At 39.8% G+C, this 26,477-nt stretch overlaps 1 protein-coding gene and 1 long non-coding RNA gene across 2 annotated transcripts; one reads left to right on the top strand and one right to left on the bottom strand.

The window, feature by feature from the left end:
• Window positions 1-1,592: 1,592 nt before the first annotated feature.
• Window positions 1,593-25,540, bottom strand: ALG14 (ALG14 UDP-N-acetylglucosaminyltransferase subunit). The gene is made up of 4 exons (XM_050901156.1): window positions 25,199-25,540; window positions 22,358-22,509; window positions 17,366-17,488; window positions 1,593-2,006 (listed from the first exon to the last, which is right to left on the bottom strand). The coding sequence occupies exons 1-4, from the start codon at window positions 25,323-25,325 to the stop codon at window positions 1,776-1,778; spliced, it is 633 nt and encodes a 210-aa protein (XP_050757113.1). The 5' UTR covers window positions 25,326-25,540; the 3' UTR covers window positions 1,593-1,775.
• Window positions 6,877-18,922, top strand: LOC127019206 (uncharacterized). Its single transcript, XR_007766870.1, has 3 exons — window positions 6,877-6,953; window positions 9,110-9,181; window positions 18,833-18,922. It is a non-coding gene; the product is annotated as an uncharacterized LOC127019206 (long non-coding RNA).
• Window positions 25,541-26,477: the final 937 nt, after the last annotated feature.

Below are 26,477 nucleotides of genomic sequence, written 5' to 3'. Positions count from 1 at the left end.
ACCATTAGCCATAATAAAGTCCAGTGTATCTCCAATTTACCAAACTATCTGCAACTGTGCAGAAAGTCCTGATAAGATAGTCCTCACTCCAGTTCAGGGGAAAAAAAGCCCTTGCACGCATCAGATTTACTTCAGCCAGGTCATTTTCAAGGACCTGAGTATGTACTGCACAGAGAGTCCTTCCCACGTAGTCTTAACCTATAAACTGCTCTTTAATGTCAGACATAATCTAGGTTAAAACCCACAAAAACTCTCTGTTCTGAACTCACATGTGACCACATCAAGGGGCTCTACTTATGCTGAGGATTATTAAGCCTGTTGGACAGGTTATAACGGCTGGCTTTCCCACAGGGCCTGGCAACATCATGACAGTAATTTTCTGCATAATGTTTTCTGATGATTTCTAATGATTTTCTGCATAAAGCTGACTATTCCCTAGACCTTTGCTCCCTAACAGCAGGAACCACTGTTTCTGTTCAGCTAAATTCCACCCCCCGTTCCCTACCAGAATAGCTGCTGCAACATTTTGACATCCGACACTGAGGAAAAGGCTTCAGAGAGTAAGTCTCCTCCTGCGGCAGCGCGAGAAGCTGCTGTTGGCTTCACCGGAGTCAGGCTGTGCAGTTTGTGCAGAGCGTTTCTACTTTTCCTTGCGCTTTTTTCTTTGTATATGTTTCTGTAGCCAGACACATAGCTCTGTGTGTGTACAGATGACAGATGTGTTTATATTGCTTTATAGGTGGAACAGCATGTAGAATTACATTTTGCCAGATGAATGTGAAATGCTAAAGTAGACTTTCACACACTTAGCTCCAACAAAATACCTTTTACAAGTTGTGCCAATGTACAGAATAACATTTTCCATGACAAAATCTTAACTGCATATTGTACTGCTGAAAGTAAGGTGCTTAAAATGAGAAAACAGGATATACTGAAAGTCAAATTCATTGTATCAGGAAAAGAGAGGGAAACTCTGTTCCTTCCCCTATTACTGATAGTAACACTTTTTTTTTCCTTTTCTATATTTTAGAGCCTGAACGAGTTCAATTTTCCCAAGTGACAGTTTGCTCTCCGTGATGTAAACCTGCTAAGGATTTTTGCATGTAAGCTTTGAAGAAAGTACTTCTTAAATCTCTAAGTACTGTGCCTGTAGTATGACACTTGTCACCTTTTTATTTATCTTAAGAAGCGAGCAACAGTTTTCAAAAGGTGCACTACAGATTATAAGGACAGCTTTGACAAGCCCAGAGGAAAAATGATACTGGTTTAATGCTTTGGGGGTTTTGGAAGACTGTAGAGTACAAACTGTCATGAAGCCAACTTAATATAACTGTTTCCTTTATACTCTAAGGATTCACAAGGGACTTCACTGCTAGCATACAGGAAATAAAGTCTGTTGTGCTAGAACAAGACTTTGTTTCTTACAATTTAGAAAACTACACAAAGTTTCCTTACAGGAAATGTTACATTCATACAAATTCCCATATTTATTTGTAGACAAAAATTGCCATTCACATAGCAGGAAAACTAGATGAAAACAGAGACAGCATAGACTTAAGGCCATTATGGGGTGTTGGTGAACAGACCTACATGATGGCAATAAACACCACTACACAAAAATGTACTGAAATGTAGTGATATCTTTATTATTGTCTCCTTTTCCACTACCAGCCCAATTTCTTAACAGGAATCCTTGAAAATCAATTGCGACATGAATGCATTTCTTCAGTGAGGAGCTTGCAGAGTTCATTTTAGGTAAAGCTTGTCTTCTGTTGTTACACTATTCGACCAAGATACACTGACTTGGGGTATTTTTCCTTTAGATCAGGCCACTGAACGATGAAATAATCTGAAAAGTAGTAAAGAATCTTTCCAGACAGGGATAAAGTTTCCACGCGGCAGATGCTCTCTACATACACAATGATTGCTCTCTTTATTCCTAGAAGCCCAAGAAGAAGAGCAGATATACAGACAGGAACACATGTTCCTGGTCCATTGCACAATATCTAAAAGAGATGAAACATTTTACAGAAGTAAAACATGAGTTTTTTCATATGGCAAAGAATTAAAAGTGTGTATATTCATATAACATTACATTTACAAAAAAAAATATTTCCAAAGATACTTTAAAAAACAGAAGTGAATATGAGAAGGAAAAAAAGGGGGGGGGCGGGAGGAGGGGAATGGGGCAAACAAAAAGACATTATTTCAAAGTAGCTGCCAAAAAAGATCATCTTTCTTTACATGTCAAGGAGGAGGAAAAGAGCTCTGAGATGGCACAGTTAATTTCTATGAAGGAAGCAGAACTCCTTGACTTGTGGGTATATAACTAAAACAGCTTCCAAACTCAGTCACAGCTTTGTGTTGTATCAATCATGAGATTTGTGCACAGATTAAGGCATAATAAGGCCAAAGAAGTTTAATTAGGATTACTAAAGCTGGAATCCAGTTATAAATCTCGAACTTTGGCTTAAGTCAGCAAAACACTTAAGAGTTCAGCAAAAATGTGCTGATGAATTAGGACCTTCATCAGAATCTACTAGCTGATACGCACGACTGGATTTTTTTTTTTCTTTTGATAAACACTAGTACATAGAAACAAGCATACCGAAGGAAGGTGTTTTGGTAAATACATGTCATGTCCTAGTAGCAGAGGACCTCAAATTCACTTAAAAATGTTAACAGTAAAAGAAAGGGGTCTTTCAATTTTAGACATTGGTAAACTGAAAAACAGATTGCTGAAAAGTAAAAGGTTTAAACCAGGGTATATTAGGCACTCTACTTGGGTATCAAAATTGCTTTCAGGCAAAGAATTTCTTACTAAATTTAACTACTACCATGTAATCAGCACTTTTCTGCACAGCTGGGGGTTATGTGGAAATAAAGAGTTCTTTTATAAAATCATGGCCCTATATCCTATAAACTCACATTTTTTTGTTCCAAGTTCACTAGCTTGTGAAAGATATTATATTTGGGGGGGGGAAATATCACTTTCTGTTTCAGGGCTGTAGCAATCATTTTGGAATGTTTCCTTCCCTGCTTTGTGGCAAGATCCCACTGATAAACTGGCTAACAGCACCTTGCCTCAGTTAAAAGCAGCAGCTCTCACCTATACTTTCCTTTGCCTTTAAGATGGCCTCAGAAATGCAGCTTGGGGATGTGATGACCATAATGCAGGGTTTTCTTATCAGAATCAACAGAATGTAATACTGCATGCAAAATTATTCTGATTTTATTGTTGATCTTAATTGAACTATTTATTCATGCAAGACTTGCTGACATTTTCTGAAAGCCTTTACAAGCAGCATGCTGTATACTGTTTTAATCTTGAAGTTTTAGGGTATCAACAGCCACAAATACTTGTATAAGAAAATTGTAACAGTGTAATTCTTTTATATTAGCAATTATACAGCTAAGAAGCAAAGAAGCTGAACACATCAACTTTGCATACTAGATTTTTGAACTCAGAGTAATATACTGTGGTTTCAAACCTCCTGCTGAACCTGATTTCAAGTAAATCCATGCTGGGACTTTAAAACCTACCCTACAATCTGCTGAGAATGAAGATCTGTTTTTTATACATTTGGCCTGGCAAGCAAGGACATAAACCAACCACACACGCTGCCTTTTAGCATTTCAAAGAAACTTTTCCATACGTGTAAACTAAACCACGCATTTTGCCCTATTTCTTGACAAGTTTGATTAATTTGTACTGATGTTGATTGTGCTACTGGTACATGGTTACTGATACCCAAATTAAGGCATGTTTATGTGTCTCTATTTGTAATAACATTTGTTACTGTAGTGTAAACATAGGCATAGGAAACAACTTGGAGTGTTCCCCTGTGTTTGCAGGCAAAACGCACCAGGGTCTCTGCTGCAGAATCTGGTCTCAGACAAGTGCATAAGAAGCACCAAAACAGTCCAAAAAAGTTATTTACTACTTTTTTTTGTGAGTTGAATATTCAGTCTGACTACTGATTTCAGATTCAAAATTCAGCTTCAAGCGAACAGATAAAAATGTGCACCACTGCTAAACAGAAACTCCACTTTCCCTTTCCTTTAGTAGAGCTACCTGGAGTACAAATATTGTCTCATCTTCATTGCTCCCCAAGCCCTTTTGCTGTTGCATTACAGTCCTCTCCCCATCCTTTCCTCAGTGTCTTCCATTTTGATGTCTCTCTGTACTCTACCCAGCCCTCTGAGATGTCTCCCACCCATCCTCTCTTCCCTGGTTTTCTTTGTGATCTCTGGTATTCATTTCCCTCTGCATCCCCATTCCCAGGCGCCCTTCCACTTGTCTTCCTTCTGGACTAGTACTGGCTCTGCACTCTTTTAGCCTCCATCTACTATGAAAGCTCAACCAAGTCATCTAAAGCAAGGAGGTTTTATAAAAAGCTGAATTATTACAATCATGGTCTTTATCAAACCACTGTGCCATACACTTCATCCTACTTTCCCTCTTTATTAAACTTGGCTAGCAGCTCCAGTCTTTTTGGTATTTGGTATTCTTGTGTCTAGGTGCACACACAAAGGTAAATGCTAGAATGAATTCCAGCACTTCCAATAAGAGTGTTCACAAAAGATCATGTAATAAAATAGTAGTAAATAGGTCTATTTGTGAATCTGTATGTAGCTCTAAAGGCCATAATGAATTGCTGTTATTACTTTGCTGAGGTGCAAAACAGAAAAGCAATAACCAAAATTAAAATCATAATAAAATACCTTTACTATGTCCAGGTTTTGATATAATGCACTCAATTTATACCTTCTACTGACTGTTTATAACTTGTAAGCTGCTTCCCAGATGCCCTTTGATTCATGGAAAAGTACTTGCATGCGGGAAAAAGGATCAGGAAAATTATGGACTAGGCATCTCTAAAAAAAAAAAGATCTGATCATAACTCATGTCCTCTGCTCTTTTCCCTTCCACACATACTGGTTCAAACAAGACAAAGCAGATGTGGCTCTATAGGATCTCTGTATGCAAAATGCCCATAAAATACTCTGTCTATAGATGTTCCTATTCTAAAATGCTTGGCTTTAGGAATTGTCCCCTGAAAGAGACTCTGGTATAAACCTGCTGAAGCCAACAGACAAATAGATCCCTATCTGAATTTGGGGTCGTGAGCTGTAAGTCAGAACTATTAATCAATCTTTCTGATCATTAAAAATTAACCTCCAGTTAACCTTCAGTGCGTGTCTAGAGGCATGTCATACCTAGAACTGGTGCAGTTGCTCACGTGTTGGAGTGGCAATTCCCCTCCAAAAATCTGGTCTGACCAGTCCTACTTACTCCCTCTCACACTGTCAGCAGTTCCTGCTGCTTGGAATCCAACATCATACACTCTTCAAGGGATACACGGGAAACTTCTGAGAAAACAAGTATGCACATTATAAAGAAGAGGAACCGCTGCGGAATCTATAAGCTAGAAACGCTGCTGTTCAGCTCCTGCCAGTATATGAACTTGTTGATGGTGGAAAGGAACTGAATCATCTACAGCCTTCCTTAAACATGTAAGAGAAGATGAGCTGTCCTACTACTGAATTTCAAAACACTGTTCAAAAGTAAATTTTGGAGAATGATTGATGTCTTCCACCTCTTGTTTTTCCCCTCCAGCAGAATACAAGTATCTCTCAGGGAATCCAGTGGCAATCATCAGTATGCTGTGGAGAAGAAGCAGGCGTCTATTGGGCAAGAAGGGACCAGGGCCTCTACAAGGTCAACCGGCTATTTAGGGTAAGTGTTTCCCAATATCTATTTACTTTAGCTACAAGGCTGCCTGTAGAATATTTGTGTTGCATGAGATACGTCTCTGAAGATCTCTAGTTTATTTGGTTCAGCCTTCCTTGGTGAGGCAGCAGAAAGGGGGGAAGAAGGGGCCAAAGACAATTTTTGTGTCACCTTTGTGACCTCTTGAGCTGCAACTACCCAAGGACTTTCTTGGTCACTGAGCTATCCAACTTTGCTGCCAACAAGCTGTAAAGGATTGTTCCAGAAGCCAGTGCTGCAGGTCTCTCCACACCATTTACGTTTGCCTCTAATGCAAAGAAATGTCCAGCTAACTGTTAAATTGGCTCACTAGCTGCCTGGCTTCACAGCTCGGCCTATAAACTGAATCCTACATACTAAAATCCTCTACCAATTCAGTGTAACCAGACTTTTAAACAGTACAATAAACTAATCAATCTGTATATTAATGGAGGTTTAAAAGTAAAGGATCAGAATACAACATTTATACTTAGCAACTCTCTCTATAAATCTAATTTCATATTAATCGCTTTCACATAAAGATGGAATAGTTCTTGCCTTTCTGTTTCAGATATTTTCTGCAGCTGTTGAAAGAAAACAAGCTAAGCCAGCAGTCTGGCACACTGGGAACACTGGCACATGGCACCACTGCTGATAAAAGATGCTTTAGAGTTGGTGAATGCAGTACTGTAGCAGAGTGACATTTACCAGCTAAAACACTGAAAGCATAGCTCACAGCTTCACTGGGATTAAATGTCAGGCCACTGGTTAAAACAAAAATGAGTAAAGCAGGAAACTTGCAGTTTTTCTCATAAATATGTAAACATACATTTGCTGTATATCTTTAATGAACAAGTATTTGAGTGCTGCTTATGTTCACAAATTACAACAATCAAAGGGAGGACAACATAAGTCCCTCTAAACTTAGTAGAAAGTGGAAAACTAATGTGAGATTTGCTTTGCATAAGAAACTGTCAACACCTGCTGTTCTCCTTAATGACTTACACAGAGATCAGCCTTTGCCACTTGGCAAGAGCAGAAAAACTGCCCAGCTTTCTCAGGCTGGGCAGGCTTGTGGTGTGGGAATGCTGATTGCTGCTGCAGGGTGATGCACACGTGAACTGAAGACTGTGCTGCTTGCCAGCTACGGAGCTACCTCCTGGAGTGTGTTTAGGACATCGCTCAGCCCTCCTTAGTCCTGGTAATGCTCCCTTCCCCACAGTGCTAAACAAATGGAGATAAGAATAAGGGAATAGATGGCGGTGACAGAGAACTACTAAAAGAGGCAAAGGCAAGTGGAGTGATACAAAACCGACCCAAGCTGGGTTAACTGCACGATCTTTGTATATCTATGCAAGTAAACAGACCTACTTTTTAACAATGTAGGAAAAAAGCCAATTCGGTATTTTCTGCTTCTCAGGAACAACTGTGGGCCTAAAAGCAGTAATTTAGTAATAATGTTATTTTGTTTGTGTTTTTGCTGGGCTGCTAAAACTCAGCTTTTGTTGATAAATACTTCACGTCAATGGCTGTTCAACATTTGGGAACAAAAAATAACTGTTCAGCCTGTTAAGATATGAAAGCCCAGAAGATATCTCTGAGGTTTGTCAGAGAAGCCAAGGAAATTTGAATAGCTGTTCCTGATATTTTAAGGAAGGCAAGGGAAAAGGAAAGGGAAAGGGGATAAAAAAAGAAGAAAGCATGGAAGAGAGGAAGTGGGAAACCAGTTTGAATTACAATTGAAAATAAGTTAGCACAGAAGAAAAAGGAGTTTAAAACACGACCATACTGCCATACTCTCATAGAAGAGACTTAAGAAAAAAGCTTACCTGTTTGCAAATAAGGCTTCATTTAAAACCAAAAAAACCCAAAACAAATCCCTTAATTCCTCTATCAAGAAAAAGGAGGAGCATAAACCAATCTCACTCAGCTCTGATGAACAACTTAGACCATCTACAGATCTGACGGAACTCCTCAGCCAAAGGTATTTTCATCAGAAAGTTCCTCGATTTGGACCAAGTTTGACAAGTTTCCACCTTGCTAGGCAAAGTGCATTCTGGCTTTGGAATGAGTTTTCAAAGGTGAGCAAGGAAATGCACCAATTAGAGAAAGCAGCTAAAGGGACTGCAATCTGTGCATTATACCTTTTTATTTTCATTGCATGTTCTTAGTTGATGACAGACACCCAAATGTTGTGTTGTTGGTAGTTGGACTTACCTAACAAAAAAAAAAAATGAAGTGCCATAGCAAGTTACAATACATGGAAACCTTACAAAAATCAGCTTTAAGAAATTCTAGAAACAATGGCAGACAAAAATAATAAACCTTTCACAAAGGTAGCAGAAGTAACAAAAAACACAATTCAATGACATACAAATACAGAAAACTAAAAGGGAGCAGAAGACACTGTCTTGACACAAAGAAAGCCTTCACAAAACTACAAATCTAACCGTAGAATAACCTGAAGGATCTTTCAGAAACAAGGGAAATGGAGCAGAGAATGATTCCAGTGACAGGGAAACTGAACAGTCACATTTAGTGAAAGCCGAGTAGATGTCCTTGGACACTGAAAGGAAAACTAAAAGCAATACCATAACATACTCATTTTTATATCAGGGCTAGTTTTGGACTCCTGCACTCATCAAGTAGGAGCTAGGGGTTTTGTCATTTCAGGATTTTATTGCCTTTTGTGATTTCAGAGTGTAATAACAAATGTTTTTGTGTGTTTTTTGTTTTGCTGGGGGGAGGTTGGTTGTTTCTGTGGCACAAGAAGAGAGAATCTGCAATGAAGTAATTTGTATTCTGCTGTGTAAATCACAGCATCTCATGAGCTCATCAGCACTTGCTTATTTTCAGTATTATCTTACTGTTTTGAAAACTTCACGCTAATGCCCTGTAAGGTGAAGTATCCAGCTGAACATTTTTTTCCTTCACCTACAGAAGTACTGAGTGCTACCTACAAAGGCAGCTGTGATCTGGCTTCTCGGTCTCGGCTGTTCCCATTTCCTGCAATGTGATTCCCAAGGACCCTGTTCCGCTGACTGCTCAGTGTATCCTGAGCAGCCCCCAAGTCTGTGGGGAAACACAACCGTGAGCATTACAGCCCTGCAGTTGTGGGACCAGCTCTTTTAATATTGGAGATGCTCTAACTGTAAAATTAAACTAACAAAAGCATCAGTGAACAAATAAATAAAATTTTAATTGTAAATATATTTACCTTATGAGCTCATGACCAAGATGCAAGCCTGGAGAGTCAAGAAACCAGGGTTGTACTCACAGCTCTGCTGTGGACTCACCACAGGATTTGGGCATAGCACTTACTTTCTCTAACATTAGTATTTTTTACTTTAACACCAGGAAAACAATAATTTACTCCTCACAGAGGGTGCATCAAGATTCCTGTATATCCTTCTCAGTGAAGATCTCCAGGTATGGAGAGTATTTTTTTATTAGTATGCATTTTGATTCAGTAGCATACTCTGAGAATAAGATAAAATGTACGTGCTATTTTCTTTTGAATAGAATTATTTTTTTAATATGTTCAGACATCAGGCCATATCCTTTAAGAATCAATTTCTGCTAATAACTTTGATGGCAACATAGAGCCTGGATGGCAAACAGAGAAAAATTGTTACTTTTTTCATAAATGAGTAACTCTAAAAGGTTTCAAGAGATACATTGTTCGTCTACATGGAGGTAATGCAGTTATCATAGAAATAAGATCTCTTCCACAGAATATAAATCTATTTGGTAATCAGAAAAACAAGACAAATCTGAGAATTTAAGAGAGAAAGGAATTTCTCTTTAGCTCAAATACTTAAGCATGTGGGAGGGAGTGTCCTTATTAAAGCTTTTGCTAGTCTAGCTCTTTAGCATGTCTTAAAATTCAAGTTTTGAACCTCAAGGAAAACTAGCTTAGAATTTTTAATATTTTTTTAAGGATTAAAAAAAAAAGCAGGAACCTCTTCCAACAGTTCCTTATTATTGCTGTTGGTGGGGAGAAAGAAGAATTTCAGGTTCTGTTTGAACAATACAAAGGTCATTAAACTACCTACTGGCTTATTCTTTTTGAAGAGTGAAGATCTTACCCAGTTCACTTGCCTCCACAACCTGAAAATAAAACTAGCTAAAACTTCACACCCTATTTGCTGTTTGAACTTATCTGCAGAATGCAGGCTAGGACAAAAAAATCTAGATGTGTAGTCTGATGTAAATCGTTTAATTAAGGTAGAATTGAATTATACCTGGGTACACTTTCATCTTCTACTGTCTAAATCACTTGAATCATCAGGGGTGCAAAAAGACAGTGTTCTATAGCAACAGCTTGTGTTCAGGCTGGTCAGCTGCTATAGCTTGTAGCATTGCCATGAAAACCTTTCCAGTCCGCTTCTGTGTATCTTGTTGGTATGGTTCCCATTGTTAGTATGATAGAATACACACAGCAGATGAGGTGCTCTTCAAAACAAGCAGGGACATGTGTGGTCCTACAGGCAGATTACCTAACTGGGATAAATAAGATCAGTGAATGCCAGAACGGGGAAGAGAGAAGTGGAAGAGCAAGGACTTAAATTAGCACACTGTGCAGTTGGGTTTCTAATGTGCACTACTTTTTTTCCGAGTATTATTTTCATCACAGAATGAAATATATTGGGAAGCATCACCAACTCCCTGGTTTCACCAGCTCTCACTTTATAAAAGCTTGAGGAGAGGGAAACAAAAATCCTACCTAGTGGATTTTTCTGTGGGAGAAAAGAAGAGGTTCCACAAAACCACTAGGGACTAGATTTAACAATAGGATTTAATTGTAACAGCACTGAGCATTGTCACTTCTGCCTTCTAGGCCCTTAGTGGCCTGACCCAGAGTTACCAGCCCGGTGTCCCCAGGGGCAAGAGACAAGAGAAGGGGCCCAGCTGATGTGATTTGGATCAGCATCCACCTGCAAAGTAGTGAGGGAAGCTCCTAGTTTCTGGATCTCGGCAGAGCTCAAGAGTTCGGCTATGCATGTGGCTATTTGACACTGTAAAGACTTAAACAGCTCAGGTCTGTTTCTGGGTATGCCTAGAGGCTTTACTAATGAAAAGAAAGATAACTGGGGTCATTAAGAACTTCAGAAGTTAGGCAAGGGCTTAGTGAGGAAAGTTTGAGAATCTAGATTTGGACCCATAAAGAAACATGCAAGTTTGACTTTTTTTTTTTTTAATGAAGCTAACCTTAGGCACCCTACTTAACGGCCCCTGTATTTCGGCTGAAAGGTGGCAAGTCTGTCATTGGGATTAAAAGGTCTTTGGAGTGGTAGTTTCCGTCCATATGTATGATGCTTCTGCAGGTACGTGGAAGCAGAATGGGACATGTGAGCTCAGCATACTCCCCAGCCTAGCTGCCAAATGTAAAATGAGAAACATAGAACCAATCAATTGAAAATAATAATAATAAGTGACAGGTATGAAAGTGGTACTAATGCTCAAGTCTGTCGGAATGTTAGTGTTGGTTATTAAAACATTAAATTAACACCCAGACTGTCACTGGGACCAACCAAACATCGTGATCTCTGCCAGAAGTTTGTGTCAAGAAATAGTCGCACCAGTGAGTCTTGTGAGAAATTGGGGGAGATGGATAGAAGGTTGGTTAAAAATGAACAAGATTACCAAGGCAGATGCAGGCTGGAGAATAAACTAACTCCCTACCTGCATTATCATAGAGTGGGTCTGTGGTTTATTGCTGCTGATAAATTAGTAGGAAGTAAAGGAAATTTGACTTTGTGTGGATGAAAAAGTTGGTCATAAAACAATTCAGTAAAAGGCTTTTGCCAAGTAAATGAAATGGTAGTTACTGAACTACATCTGTAGCTACAAACACTAGGTAGTAGCTGTCTTTCAGCAAGCTGTTATTGTTCTAAGTGTCACCTTGGTTGAGTCTGAACCTGACTAAAGTCTCTTGGTCAGAGCACCATGAGAAATACCATCTAACCTTTTAGAGCCTATTTAAAAATAAGGGCTCGTCTCATCTCCTGATATCAAAAAGTACTGCTTATTATAGTAGCCTGCTTCTACTCAAAACGAAAGGAGAAATTAAATCCGAAGACTGTTAAATATAATCATACATATTACTAACAGTGGCCTAAAATGAGCCTTTAATTGAAAATCTTAATGTGTCTTTCATTAGTCAAGCATTCATTTAACTAGAACTTGAAAGTGGTATTTTAGGTTAGCTAAAACTGATATTTTATATGTATATAAATATCTTTGAGGCTACTGCCTAATCACTGCAGTTGGTATAGCAAGAATCCGCATGAAATACCTGCCTGAAATGTCTTCACAATGCAAAACCTAGAGGTGTTAGCAATCTGTATCTGCATACCAGTGGCCTGGTTCAGTGGTCACATATAGTGAAACTGATTACTTGAAACCATGCTTTATAACATACATGGAAGTGTGACCAGGGTGTTCATTAGGTTCATAATGAACCTGATGATAGCTGATGAGTTAAGACTGATCCGTCTTTAGTTTAAACTCTGCTTAAATCTAAGCTAAGATCTCAGTTCATCATTACTGCTACTTCTATCCTCCCTCTGAAATGCAGTGTCTATTATGCATGTCTAACTGGCAGTCACAGAAAGAGCAGAGCTACAACCTAGCTTTAAGCTAACCGATTTGAATAGCTTTAGATGTTTATTTGTGCTCAGCAGAGGGTAATTCTACATTGTGGCTGCAGGGTAGCTGTACACAGCACACAAGGTAGAGGAGGGGTGAATAAATTTTCGTTAACACTGAGAAGTTAAACACAAATTTGGATGGCTTAACTTTGTTTTCTTTTTAGGCTACATGATTTGTATCACTGAAGGTCTTAATCCGATGTTCTTACTCTTGCTTATTTTGACTGTTTTGATCCTAGAAGAACAACAGTAGATCAGATGTACTGTCAATCTGGTGCAAAAGAATTATAAATAGTGGGGAAAGATTCAGTGTACAAAAGAATGCACCAGATAGTCTTAATACTGCATTATACAAAGTTCTCTTGTTATGAAGTGAATAGAGAAAAAATGCCACCACCCAGATTTTGTAGCTTTCCACAAAGTTCTAATAAGAACCATGATATAAGGGACAATAACTTACTATTTGTCATAGTAATTTGTTAAAGTGCTATGAACTTAAGACATTTTGGGCAGGGTACAAAGAATGGAAAATCTTAGCTAAATGAAATAATGATCTCCTTTCATATAGCTTACTGTGTGATACTTCTGTAACAACCCTAGAAGCTTGTTGTAGTGAACTTAACCAGCCGGGGGACCAGGCGTGTATGATGGGATGTGAAGTCCTAAAAGAACCGGTAGACTGCTAGAAGCATAATCGGCTGTGCAGGTTTCAGGCTTCTAGTAAGAAGTTTAAAAAGGAGAGACTCATTCAACTGACAGCTGGTGGGGAGGGAGACAGCACAGCTTGTTGTACTTGCTGTGCAAATGTAAACTTCTTACTACAGACTTCCCACGGGAAGGAGGACCTGATGTGGACTGCCTTCTTTGCCTGATTTAACCCAGGTTTTTCCAAATAGCAGTGATCTGAAAATATCTGCTTATTTCAGGCTCTGTAGAGCACTGAGGCAGTAGGAACTACTGAGAATTGACCCCAGAAAAGCAAAAAAAGTCTGGTCCTAAGAGTCCAGGATGCACAATGTACTAATGAATGGAGCTTTACGCAGCATTTCTGCACAATTCTAGGTGAAATTTAATTACATTAAAGGAGAGCAAATCACTGACCCAATTACATAGCCCATCTATGGCTGAAAACAAGGACTGGATGCAATCTCTGTACAGCTTTCTGCTGTGTGGTGCACGCATATCCTTTGTTTTCAGTTTGAATTTCAGGTATGACAGAATGACTGGAATAATCACGACCCAGCCAAAGGGCTAGATCACCTGAAGGCCTGGTTTCAGGGTTGGCAAATCGGCCCAGAGACAAGGACAATAGTTCTCTAAGCAGCAAGAGAACTGAAGACTGGTTTCCTCTGAACTCGTACCTACTGACTGACTGACTGAGAGCATATTATAGGAAGGCCATAACATTAGTTTATTCCTTCTTGGATATCAAATAATCTGTGTAAGATTCAGTAATTTTCTCTATCTTTGGGAAAAACCTCTGTGCAGCTTGTCTCATATTCTGTAACTAAGAAGGATTTGCATCTTTCCCTAGATGGTAGATCTTCTAACATCTTATTCTGGTTTTACATTTCTTTGCTGCCTTTTTCTCAATGAAGGCAATAAAAGTCTCTCTTCTCTGACCAGCTGCCTGTTTTCATGGTAGGAGTTTGCAGCCTTTGAGGCTATGACTGCATATTAAATCTTGCTGCAACTGATGAATAGTTTTAAAAGCTTTTCTGGGGGAAGGAAGGTGTAGGCAGAGTGTGCTGGCACAAGCCTTGCTTTCCTGGAATTTTAGGCCTCTGCATAGAAAGCCTATCTAAGGTTGATATGTTGTAAAAACTGCCCAGCATACAGGCGCCTGCAAAACACTCTGACACTTATATTTCTATAATTCTTGGCTATAGGAACACAAGCCGATCATCACTTCTGACATCTTAATTTTGTGACTTGGTTTAATATCTCTAAAGGGACTTAACTTTGCAGAGCGCAGATGTTCATAACTCAGAAATGGGCCTCCTGAAGATGATCTCAAACCGAACAACTAAGCTAACCTTTACATTTCTTAAACTCTCTGGGGGCCCACTTCAAGTGTGGGTCAAGTCCTACATGACAGAAAAGGTCTCCTGGAAGTTGTTCAGCTCTTTCTGAACTCACTGTCTTGAAGAAGGGTTAGATGGAACTGCTTTCTCCTGCAAAGTAAACTAAGAAGCTGTGCCAGAAGATCAGTGTGAGATACAAAGGGGACATAGTGCTCATGTAAATAAGCACATATAAAGTAACTCCTGTGCAGCTAGGTTTGCTGTTTCCCCTTTACAGCTATTTTGGCTCCACAGATACACTGGTTATGCCAACCTAAGCTTATCTGCTCCAAATCTTGCCTTTGTGCACCTAATGGTTTCAGGCTCCCTTTGCCGTACTTCTCTTGTCCTGCATTCCTTGAAAACTGCAACATTTCTGCTTTTCTCTAGCTTTTGGGTGTCTGGAGAAGACTTCAGTCATTCCTTCAAACACGCACACGTTTTGACAAGCCTAAAAGCGAGTGTAAGGATTTGGGGATCACTCATACATACAAATGACTTAGAAGCAATTCAAAGTTTTCCTTCCCTCCTGCAGTTAAACAAAAACAGTTGCCTAGACTGAAAATGTACAGTACCCGTAAGCTCTACTGTTTAAAAATATGAAGCTCTCAGCATGATGTAATACTGTGCTTGTTTCTAAACTTGGGTGTTGATTTCCGTACCAAAAGTTATAGATGAATCCTGTAAACACCAGCATTTGTCCCACCCTTTCTAGTTCTTTAAACTACTAAGCATCACATTTTGCCAAGAGTAGGGGGATTTGCAATTCACCACAAACATTTTCTTCTAAAGGCAATTAAATATTACCAGTTGCTTCACATACCACACAAAATCTTTTCACCGGTAATGTGAGGCATTTTAATCCCTGAATCACTCTCCTTTGATAAGTGTTTTAAAATCTTTACAGCTCTCTGACTTATTATATTTTACAGAATTCTTAAACTAAGATATGCATACAAGTAGTACTATGCAAGCAGCTTTCAAGTGGTATAAGATTTGGCATAACGCCAGAGATGCTTCTGTCAGTGGCAGTACCAGCTGCTATTGTGGCTGATGATGGTACTTGGCAAAAAAATATTTGGGAACTCCCTCCCCTCCAGCCCTTCTCTAATGGATAAGGACTCTTTGGATAGCATTTTGAGTCAGTAGTTCTCTTAAACACTACAAAGGGCTTAAAGCCCTTGCTAAAATGTACCCTTAATTTTACAAGGACAAGTGTTTTTCAAAAGTGTTAGGCTTTTGACAGCTTATCACAGTTTATCAACTCCAAGGCTGTTTCTCATAATTCTATGTGTAAATCCCACTGTCACTTTAAATTCCTCTTGTAAACAGAGAAACCATGGAATTAGATTAGCAACTTCCTGCTCTTCTCCTATGATGTGTCCTGTTGACGCTTTTGGTAATATATTAAGCTACACAGTGAGACTTTCCAGTCAATTTCTTTTGCAATAAGTTAAAAAAAGAATATACATTAACCGAAACCAGTGGTGTAGCAAAGTGATTCCTTTTTGTTACTCACATTTGCTCTAAGATGTCTGCTTCATGTAAACATCCCGCTAGTATTCCCCCCCTCCAAATTAAAATCACTGTGAAAAGAATAGTATGCCATCTCCTCCTCCCTCCAAACTTTATCTCAGTTTTCAGAATAGGCTTGAAAAATAAGAACTGCAAAAAGCTACTTCTGTTGTTCTGCACACTAAACTGCTCTGAAAACTCCCGCAAGTAGCTTTTGATCTGATAGGAACTGACCAGTACTATTGAAGCCAAAGAGATTAAATTATTCACAGCAGCTTCTCTAAACATTCAAAATATCACAAATACATGAGCCTCTTTGGAATTAGCCATACAGTTCACAGCGAGAGCTAAAAAAAGTTTGCTTACAAACATCTTCTGTGGGTGTATATATGCTGCTACTAAATTATGAAAAATATGTTGTAACTGCACAAGTTTTTACAGGTTTCATTAAAGTATTTTAAAACTCATAGAATATTAATTTGAAATTCTGCTAAAATAATGCTTTTTTTACAAACTCAAGTTTGGATAACTGACTCCTTAAGATGACAACAACTCTAGCAAAAAGCCAGCTTTAACCAAAACTTTTCTTAAAGAATTGTAGGAGTTAAACCTGGGAGTCCAGTGCACTACCTCTTCAGTCTTGCATTAACACAAAACTTTATTGATCAGATGTCTCTATTTTAGTTCTATAATCTGACAACCCTGAATGCTTCTGACTTGATTAAGTACGTGGAGTATTTTTAAATAAATGTTGTAATTAGCATGAGAGTGCAGTTTTGTGAACAGCTTGAAAAAGTTACTAAAGTGCCGTGGAGTTGTCACTTCAGCAGTGATGTTTTTTGTCATTAGATGAGACAATTAATGTCAGTCAGCCAAAGACTAAATAAATATGCATGTAGCTGAAAAGTCATGTAAGCACAAGAACTGAATCTGTATATATTTCTGCTGGTCTGAACCTGCCTGCTCCAGACTGGTCATACCATTTAGGGAGCAAGACCAGCCAACAGGATAACCAGGCTTTCAAGCACAGTTTGTGCTCTTGCAATCCTGAAGAGATATTATCAAGAACCTGCAACCCTGTTTGTGCTAGCTCTACCAGCATTAACAAGGGAGTGACACGCTCTCTGATGTTACCTGCAAACTTTGAGAGCAGAAACTGGTGTTTGCTACTCTAATTCACTAGCAGTGCAACCCGTTCTCTCTTTCTTGGTGTATTGCTGCTATATCTCTTTCAGCTTTAATTTTACATTCAAAAATACTCTTCCTGTGAACTGTAAATCTAAGCATACGTATGAGATACAGTCTGCAATGTCTTGATATTCCAAATGCTTTTACGATGCAGATTAGCAAGTTCTCAATAAGTTAAAATTTACTTTACCTACCAAATCTGGTTTCAGTTTGTAGGTCAAAGGAAGGGAGTAAAGTATGGAGTACAGGGTTGTTACCACAGAGGAGGTCCAAGATTGTCTAACCTCACGGCTTCTGGGAATGCGATCAAGGGTGAACTGGAAAAGAGCATGATAAGCTGAATTGTTATTTTTCTAAGAAAGTTGTTGCTCCTTCTATAGAGTTATTAGATCTGTCTGTGCCAACTTTTTTTTTTTTTTTTTTAAATTTAGTTTGGAAATGTTTGGGTATGAAACTTTTTCTTAGATGTCTTATTCAGTGTCGTGCTTAGCGCTCCTGGCAACAAAGTAAAACGAAATACTAGACCTATATATCTATTTTTTAATCTCTTCTCACGTTACTTTAAAACATTCCTAACTTAACAAACAATTCAGCTAGAGCAGCTTCACCCGCAGTATGTTAACGTAGTGCCCCACCTCGTGGTCACCGAGACACAGGTCTAGGTCTGATTAGAAAACAAACACGGTGACTCTTCTGTCTCTTGCCTGTTTAAATTCTTCGTGGATTTACATTGCAGAAAATGTAACAACTTTTCTCAGTTAATGTCCGGTGCATACTATTAAAAATGTAACAGCAAATATCACTATCCTTTAGATGGGTACTCAATGAGTATTTGAAAGATATGCAAGATGCATATTCAAAATGCAAAATATTTGCATAAAGAAACAGGAAAGAACATCTTATCATAAAATAAAAAATAAGTTTAAGAAATAATTTTCTTTGTTCTTTCCCTAGGAAAAAGTAGAGATTATTCACTGTGTGTAAAAGGTATCAAATTAATAAAATGCAGATGTTTTCTTTTTGTCTCGGAATACTGTAAGCAGTTAAGAGTAGTTAGGCTTCCTGCACTTTTCGCAGATGGCTTTTACCTTGATGCAGAGGAACTACACCTAAGAACTATTGCTACATCAGAAGGCAGTCCTGATGTCAATGAAATTTTTGACTGTTTAAATGAAAGACAAATATAACGGCTGCAGTGCACTGTTCATTGACGTTGACATATTGTTTAGATCTGGACAATGGTCACTGTCTCGCTTCATATGGGACAGCAGATCACTACCGCTCTGGAAGAACTCATATTGGGAGTGAGAGACTCTAAATATCATTATAAATACTGAAAATTGCCCAGTTACTTCAAATACACCATTGCTAATTGTCATAGCTTAGCCCTAGTGATTTGTGCCCAGGAAAGATGATGTTGCCAATAGCTGTACAGTAAATACAAACTACAAATCAGTCTTGAATAGCAATAACTGGGGCTTTTTTTAATATATAAGGTGGAAAGAATAAAAAAAAAACCCAACACTTATAAATGCAGAATATTAAGTTAATCTTCTTGACTGAAATTATCCTGTTTCATTGTGATAAGGTTCTTTAATTGCTGTGATACTGGAAGGCATTAACAGATGTTACAAACTGGTTGTTTTATGTTTTATTTGCAGGTGTTGAAACTCTGATTGCATTAATCTGACAGCAGAATATGGAAAAATAAACATGCCCCCTGCTGCCCATTCAACAGGATTCTGGTTATCACTGCCTCTCTGTTTCTTAAAGCTTTGGAAGAGTTCAGGTGATAGAAAGAAATGCCGTAAGTGGAGTTTAGACCCTTGCACTGTATTCAGTCCTGCAAGAAATATGTGTATGATAAGGTAGTTTTAGGCAGATCAGGTTTCAGTGGAACTATTCAGATGCTCCCCTTCACTGTAAGAACGGTGTTAAACGGTATTTGCCAAAACACTCTATGTGATTTTCTTCATCATAAAAAAAACAATTTCAGCAAAACTTGGCAGGGACCCCAAACAGTATCAAAGTAGAAATTTACTTGTAGAATGCAAATAAAGATCAAGCTGATTTTATCTATACTCTTCAAAAAACATGCTTGAAACTTTGCATATCAGTTTCTATGTCCTACGTTAGGACTTCAGCCCACATATCAATCAACTCTTAAATATTAAGCTAGGAAACAAAACTGGATTTTTGTTGTTGTTGTTTGTTTGTTTAAAAGCCACTGCCAGATGCTTCTGCAATCCCAGCCTCTCATCTGATGGAGTACTGTCAGTATTCCAGATAAAGGTACCTCCTGCACGTTTTGCTAGAAAACTGCATAGTATGTCTGATACCAGAAATAGACAGATTGCTCCCCTATCTTCTATGGTGTCATAATGTTGCATTTATTTTTCCTTACATCTTTAGTGGAGTCAGAAACCTTTTTCTTATTTGAAGACAAATATTCCAAACTGGCAAGTCTATAATGGTTGACTGGGTACTGCAATTTCAAAACCAGCGATGTAGTCCTTTACCTAGTTAACATTGTTGTTTTGCAAGCATGCAAGGAAAAGTTGGCGGAAAACTGCCACTGCTGTGAATTATTATAATATGCTCAACTGAATATACTACAATGCTTGCAAAGAAACTGGGTTTACGTGGTTCTTTTTCATGCTGAGGAACAAGATTTCTTAGCATGATATCTCTCATGAAACATAAAATGGAAAAGAACATGTGGTCAGATGAGCATTACGTAAAGGTTAGTTAATCTGGTTGCTCATCTCGGACAGGACAAATGGGGGCATAAGATCCAGTGAAGAATTCATGTTCTTCAGTCAACAAATGTATGTTGCCTTTCTGCTGCTAGAGTAGGTCGGCAGGAGCTGAAGCAGGTTCTCTACGCTGAGCGCAGAAGGTTCCCTGAGTAACAGCTCTGGGGGCATCCATGTAGAATAGTTGTGATTACAGGCTGGGGGCAACAGAGAACAGGGAGGCAAGTGATAGCAGGACCAGAGACTTCATAGGAGGCATTTTGGATTTTTTTTCAAGAGACTTAGTGGGTAGAGGTGCAGCATTTTGCTTCTTGTAAGCAAGATGCTCATTCTGACTTCCTTTCCTTCTCTCTGAATACTGTAGCTTTTAGAACAGGGCTAGACCACAGATCAAAAAGAAATATTTGTTGTTTTTTACATCGTGATTTGTTAAATGAGTACACTGATTTTCTCTTAGGTCGTTGTTATCTGTCTTTTGTCCAGTCCTTAGTTCTGGAAAAATTTACTTCCTTGACAAGATGAGGAAGGGAATGACCATGGGTTGAAGCATTCAGACTTTTCCCTTTCATTTATTCAAAGCTGCAAGAAGCTACTAAGATATGATTTTTAAATGCTTGATCATCTCCAGCATCCCCAGTGCCAAAACACATACTACTTGCAAGCACACTCTGAAAGTTAGCAAATATATGTTATAGGCACGTGACCTTTACTTTCCAAAATTTATCTTCCATTTTCACTCTAAATATTTTTGCTCAGTGGAAAAAGAATGGCCAAAGGAAAATGAGCATCTGTTATCCAGACAGCAAACTCAGATGCAGCCAAAAATGTTCCTCTGGCTTCCAATGTTGAAGGAAAATATAACTACATGATCTGTTAGCAGTTGGAGGGGGTATGAAAGGGAAGCTGCTTAGCAAAACTAAGTGAACTAGTGGAAAACTGCATAATCTTTTAATACTCAAAATATGTATTTTTAAGAAATTTAATAATTTAGGGTTGGACATTTTTCAGATAAGTGAGTATGACTGCGTGAATGACTAATTACCAAACAAGATTTCTCTGAACAGGAAATACCTCTGGTCACTTTACTAAACTTTCATCCTTGGTGCACAATGAGAGAAGAGACTGCCACACTCAATTTTAAACTAAGTGATCCCTGCTTGATTCAGCAGCTTGTGCTAGGCAAGGAACCTTCGTCTTCCAAGGTGAAAGTGGGGTAAGCAAACTTAAAAATGTCATTCTTAAGTGAGCCTGTTGCTCACCTTAGCAGCAGTTGCTTTAGATTAAAAGAGTTTATTCTGAAAATCATTGGTACCCAGTCCTACAATCTTTTGTCCCAGTAGTGCTGCTGAAGACAATGGAAATATCAGAAGGGTACCATATGAAATCAATATCACATAAATAATTAATTTACTGCATGTTGTACTACTTGCTCAAAAGGACTAAGATTTCTGTAGTCAGAACATTAATTTCCATTGTACTTATTCCAATTTCTAAATAAAAATATAATCTTTCTACTAATTTCGCTGGACATCAGATGACACTTTAAGTCACCAGAGTCATACTGCCGTCTGTTAATCATACAGCAAACGAGCTCAAAGCAAGCAAACATCTGATAAAAAGATAAACAAGATATTTTCATGATTTTTAGGAGTTCAGCATTTGCTCAGGTCATCAACCAGAAAACCATCTGACGTTAAGAGGTATTGCATACTTTTTAAACATGTGTAACTAATGCTTAATTTTAAAATCCAACCAAAACACAGTCTAGAAACACACAAAAATAATACAATTTCAATTAAGGTTTTCTTAGATAAAACATTTTTAAATACAATTTCTTTCAAAAAAATACATTATGTCACTGAGGGAAATGCCAAACTAAAAAATAAAAGAAAAAAACCCCACCACATATCTGCCCCAGTATTTTTATAGCTACAAATAACACTTCAATGGCTAGCTGGTTTACAAAATTAAAAGAGATTTATTTTCAGCATGCTTTTCTTGAGCAAGAGATAGCCTTCTTTGTACAGTCACTTTCACTACAATCATGTTGCCTCACTGCTTTAAATGGATTAACATGTTAATAGGAGGTAAAGACCATTTTAAGAGAAAGTAAGGAAGGTGGTAGTGAAAACTGGTAGCAAGAATGGCATTTGCTATTTTTAGGTATATTTACTTTGCATTTTCAGTGTGTCTCTAGTACAGCATTAATCAATAGTGTTTATTTAGTTCACTTTTAGAAACGTAAAACCCAGTATGTACCGAATGGCACCTTTAGCTGAACTTTAGTGCAAGTGATTATCAATACCTAGAAAATCAAAAGCACCTGTTGATCTTAAAAATATCCTTTTAAAGAATCACTTCCAAATTGCCTTGAATTAGAATGTCACGTTAAGATAATTTTATCTTACAAGAGCATATTTAACAAGTTACCTGGGAATTGGAAAATGTTTCAGCCCTTTTTTGTTCAAAAGAACGTATTTTAGCTTCACTCATCTTATCTGAGTCTGCAAAAATATAATGTCTAGGAGAGTATGACTCTGACAAACAGCTAAGTAACCTCAGGATTTCTGTTGTGTGCCCACCTGTAAAAACAAAATAAACTGCAGTTAGTATATGAAAACTTTTGTAACTTTCAATTTCTTCAGCTGAATCAGCCACTTTTCCTTTTAAAACTTATTAGTACTACTATTATCAGTGACACTCTTCCGAGAGTAGAGGATTCAATTAAAGGATGGTTGAGACTGTTTAAGTAACATGAAGACAATTCAGCTCCCACTGAAGCTATATTGATAGAGTTTTTCACTTAAATAGGATTGAACCAGGATCACACAGAAGTACGACATTTGTGTTTAACATCCTGTATACGATGCAAAAACAACTGGGCAAAGAGTTATACTGTAGTCCTGTCCTGGGTTCAGCTGGGATAGAGTTAATTTTCACAAGAAGCTAGGAGGGGGCACAGCCAGGACAGCTGACCCGAACTAGCCAAGGGGATATTCCATACCATATGACGTCATGCTCAGTATATAACTGGGGGAGCTGGCAGGGTCGGGGGAGGAGGGATCGCGGCTCGGGAACGGGCTGAGCATCAGGTTCCAGGTGGTGAGCAATTGCATTATGCATCACTTGCTTTATACATTCTTTTATTAGTATTATTGTTATTATTACTACTTCTCTCCTTGTGTTGTCCTATTAAACTATCCTTATCTCAACCCACGAGGTTTTACCTTTTTCTTCCGATTCTCCTCCCCATCCCATCAGGGTGGGGGAGGAGTGAGCAAGCAGCCGCGTGGTGCTTAGTTGCCGGCTGAGTTTAAACCATGACAAGTCCATACTCAAAAGCCATAGCGTGGTGCAACAGTCAAAATGAAGCTGGATGGGATCCAGCTCAGAGCTTCGCCATGGAAGCGTAACTCCTGCTGACCCTACCCAGTGTTCAGTCCTACGACCTGCAAGACCAGGTTCAGGGGCTGCACTACCCCAGCTCGTAACACTGAAATCAAGCAGGCAGCAATTTCACTCTGCAGCTACGCCAGTGTAAAAGCTGAGTGCTGACAGAAGAAACAGTCCAGCTCCAGCCAAGCGCTTTAACCACTACCCTTGAACGGGTGTTGACAACCTTCTAACTGCAAGGTCACTTTGTTCAGGTAGCTAAATTGGCACTAAACTGGAGAGAAGGGGAGAGTGTACTTACTGTGTTTTTTGGGAGCAGGGTTAATTTTTTTTTTTTTGTCAGTTGAGTCTCCTGAACCAGAGTTACAGGAATACCTGTAACAGTGGAAGAGGGGAGAGGGAAGATTGTGTGCATAGGTAAACTGGAGCTGGCTCACCTTTTATCTGTTGGGCTGGATCGGCTTAACATCAAACTGCACCCATAAGTATGTGCATAAGCATTTGCTGGATGTGTTACTTTTCACTCTGCTGCAAGTTGCAGACCAAAATAGTAAACTAATTGTATTCCTACTACCTCCTGCTGTGCAGTGTCATTAGCCTCCTAAGAGACCTTTGCTATACAAGTCAAGCACTCTTAGCTGGCAAACAACTGACAAGCAGCGAGAGCTATGCTGCTGCACTAGACACGAGAGTTTGCCACCTTTGCGTAGAATTTAATGCAGTATTTTTCAAACATGTTTGGAGGGATTTTCTCATGAGCAATGGTTTGTTGAAGCTTTCACAAATTTTAATGCAATCATCTGAGTATTCACAGAAAAGCACGAGATTCCTACTTCAAAAAAGTCTCGAAGAATAGGCTTGAACATTATATGACTCTTAACTGACTTATGAATTATTTCACCTGGTAAGCTTATATATAGTGAATGTATTTTTTTAATATGTACAAACTAGATTCCAAAGGACCGAAGGAAAACAAGCACATTTCCAGCCCTGGTGGAAGTAAAGGTGACCTGAAAAATCATAAAACTGCCAGTCAAACTCAAGTTGCAGAAAGATCCTGGGATTATTACTCAATTAGTCGGTGTGCGAAAACCACAGGGATACTGAGGCGATGAAATCAAAGCTTGCCTGGATTTGTCAACTGCAAATTTTCATGGTAGTCTAATTTTTTGGGGCAAATTAATTGCCCTGCAACTATGGGGAGGTAACAAGGAGTAACAGATGTGTGTGTCCCCTTAGCGTGGGGTGACACAATTGGACAACAGTACTGCCTCTGACAGACGCACGTGAGACTCTCGTAAGTAAACCACAGAAACGTGGTTTGGGTAAAATTATTACAAAAATGTCACGTATGTAAGGGGTGTACCGATCTTTAGAAAGACTTGCTGTGAATCGCCATCAATAATTTTCTGTCAGAAGACCAAGCAGCTGCACAGGTCTGTCCTGCATCAGTTTTAGTCAATATACATGTGCCGTCTGAAGGAAAGGTTCAGAAACCAAACTGTCAGACATAAATACAGATGAAAATGCCCCAGATAAAGATGAAGCTTAACAATTACTCAAATCAAGAACTAAAAAACCCAAAGACAGGCGGCGGCCTCGAAGGCGCCCGACCTGCACCGGGTGGGGTCCGGGAACAGCCGTGGCGGGCACCCCGGCAGCGGCTCCTGACACACGGCCGCCGGCGGGCGGGCCTCCCCTCAGCCCGTACTCCCGCGCACGCTACTGCGACTACAACTCCCGGCACGCACCAGGACACACCGGCGAACGCCACGTTGGCCCTAGCTCCGCGGTGCATGCTGGGAGTCGTAGTTCCTGGAGTCCGCCGCCGGCGCTCAGCGGCGCGACCCGCTCCCGCTGGCGGCAACCCCTACTCACCGGAGCCGGCCACCACCAGGAGCCTGAGGGGAGGTGTCCGCCGGCCGCGGCGCCTCCTCGCCAGGAGCACCAAGGGGACGAGCAGTAAGGGAAGGAGGAGGAGGGCGACAGGCAGCAGGGGCTCCATGGCGCGGCCGGAGCCGTCCCGCCGCCCCGCGCGGAAGCGGGCGGTAGCACCTCCCGCCGTAAGGCAGCCGGCGTGGCTCAAATCTCCCCGCGTTTCTAGCCTCTGCCCAAGGGCCGTGGTGGCGCCGGGACCGGGCCGGGCCAGCGGTACAAGAGCGAGCGGCGGGCGCTGAGGGGCCGGCGGCGGTTGGGCCGTGCCGGGGTAGCGGCGCAGGGCCCGGGGCGGGGCGGGGCTGGGCTGTCGGGGACGCTGTCGCCTGTTCTCGGCGGCGGTGGGCGCAGGCCGCCGTTGGAGCGGGGCCGCGCGGTTGCCCTCGGGTGTGTGATGCGCGTTAGCGGTAATAAAGTGTGAGACGCTTCCAAAACGTAAAAAGGCTGCGTCTGTGCTCATGTGCGCGTTTGACGAGAGCTGTCATTTATCCATGAGAACAGCAGAAACCGGCCTTCAGCGCTTCAGCTACTGATCAGCCGAGTCCCTGGAGCTCCGAAATATTCCCGTGTCGGAGCTTGACCACGAGGGTGAATAACTACCGATGCTTTCGTAGTATTGCATGCTGAGCCAGGCCTCCGTGCCCCTAGTCTGCCTTTTCTGCATGGGTTGCAGTCAGCTGAAAAGAGATCTAACTGCTTTAATTAGTTTGTAAATTGAGAAATACATACTGAAGAAGTAGTCATGTGGCTCCACTGATATGTACAGATTCCTGCAGGAATTTTCAAGGATGCACAGGCATAATCTTTATCCAGGTATGTATGCTTACATGCAACTATAATTTTACATAGCCTACAATAATGCATAAAATGAAGAATATTAATATTTCACTGCCTCTCATGATTCTTGTTTTCATTCATTCTAATACTTCAGCTTTTTATTTCAGTAAGAAGTGTGGAGCAACAGATCAGCACTCTTTTAATCTCTGCCAGCATCCGGTCTTTATTGGGGAGATGGTGATGATTCAGCCATTGGACTAATCTCAGATGAGATATGCGTTTGCTAGAAAGAGTAAGATACTACATTTTACTATTACGAAAGAGTAGAGTGTGTTCATCATTGTCCTTAAAGTACCTGCCAGGGAGCAAGGCCCTCCTCTTGGAGGTTTGACACCATTGCTTTATGGGGTGACTTGTCAAGCATATGAAACGTGACAGCTGTGCA

Source organism: Gymnogyps californianus, chromosome 8, assembly GCF_018139145.2.
Source record: "Gymnogyps californianus isolate 813 chromosome 8, ASM1813914v2, whole genome shotgun sequence".
Classification (NCBI taxonomy): domain Eukaryota; kingdom Metazoa; phylum Chordata; class Aves; order Accipitriformes; family Cathartidae; genus Gymnogyps; species Gymnogyps californianus.
This window is presented reverse-complemented; position numbering and strand designations above follow the sequence as displayed.